The 1,299-nt window shown below is 68.1% G+C and overlaps 1 protein-coding gene across 1 annotated transcript in view; it reads left to right on the plus strand.

Moving 5' to 3' along the window:
* Window positions 1-947, plus strand: part of MNEG_12471 (hypothetical protein) — a gene marked incomplete at both ends in the record, with an annotated part of 4,479 nt that extends 3,532 nt beyond the window's left edge. Inside the window, 2 exons of the mRNA XM_014039057.1 lie at window positions 231-366; window positions 701-947. Of these exons, the coding sequence (XP_013894511.1) occupies window positions 231-366; window positions 701-947 (383 nt within the window). The remainder of the gene's footprint in view (window positions 1-230; window positions 367-700) is intronic.
* Window positions 948-1,299: the final 352 nt, after the last annotated feature.

Consider the following 1,299-nt stretch of genomic DNA (forward strand, 5'->3'; position numbering starts at 1 on the left):
CCCTTGGGGCCGGCGCCCCGCACCGCCCCCACAAGGGCGCCCGCCTCTGAGGAACCCCGGGCGGAGACGCCGCGGGCGCTCTGCGCCGGGCAGCGCCCGTTGTCTGGTGCGTCCGAGGCCTGTGCGCCTGCCCACGGTCACGGGGGTCGACCCTGGCCTGCGCAGCAGCCCGATCGCCCCCAACCGCTGCCAACCGCTCCCAACCGCCCCCAACCGCCCCGAACCGCCAGGCTTCATCGCGGGGGAGCGCGCCGACGCGATCAAGGGCATGGGCCACGCCGAGGCGGCGCGGCGCTTTGTTGCGCAGTTGGACGAGATGTTTGGCTCCGCCTCGGACCCGGCGCCCGCCTCGGCCTCGCTTGTGCGGTGAGGGGCCGGCCGGCGGCCGCGTGCGCCCTTCAAAACCAGTGATTGCGAGGGCGCCCGCGCATGTCTCTGGCTTTCGGGCCGCGCCGCCGGCCGTGCAAGTACAGCCGGGCTGCTTTACACGGCATGTGAGGTAAAACCGGGTTCGCATGCGGTGGCACCCCTCAATCACTCCCCCTGCAGCCCAACACCCACCCGAAACCCGGCCCCTCAAATTACACAACACACACACACACACAAACACACACACACACACACACACGCACGCACACTCTCCTACACACTCTCCTACACGCGCACACACACACACACACACACGAATGCCCTCGGCCAGGTACGAGGTATTCGACTGGTCCGAGGTTGAGTGGGTCGGCGGCGCCTACACCTTCCCCTCCCTCGGCGCCGAGGAGGGCGACAGGGAGGCACTCGCCGCGCCGGTGGCCGGGGCGCTGTTCTTTGCAGGGGAGGCCAGCCACCCCGCGGTCAACCCCTGCATGCAGGCGGCGCTGGAGACGGGCGAGCGCGCGGCGGCGCAGGTCGTCGCGGCGCTGAGCGCGGCGGGCGTGAGGAGCCGGCTGTGAGGGTCTTGGGGGCGGCTGCACCCCTTTTTTAGGCCGGGGCCGCCTGTGCGGCCCCCGGGGCTCCGAGCTGGGCGCTGGGCGCAGTCTGACATACGCACCCTTGTCATTGAGCCGACTGGACATCAAACAGGTGGGTGTGTTGTCAACTCGTTCGATTCAATTCTTTTCAAAACGGTTGATGCTTATTGGACGCCCTGCAATTGCCGCCCACCCAGTCGGCAGCAGCTGCGCACACGCATTGGGCACAGCCGCCGCACCACCACCGCCCAACCCTTGTACTTGATGCAGCCCGTGCTCGGCTGCTTATCACTTCTGGGAAACTGTTTAAGAGGTCCTCTGTTACAGTCAAGCG

This window comes from Monoraphidium neglectum, assembly GCF_000611645.1.
Source record: "Monoraphidium neglectum strain SAG 48.87 unplaced genomic scaffold scaffold03262, whole genome shotgun sequence".
NCBI lineage: Eukaryota > Viridiplantae > Chlorophyta > Chlorophyceae > Sphaeropleales > Selenastraceae > Monoraphidium > Monoraphidium neglectum.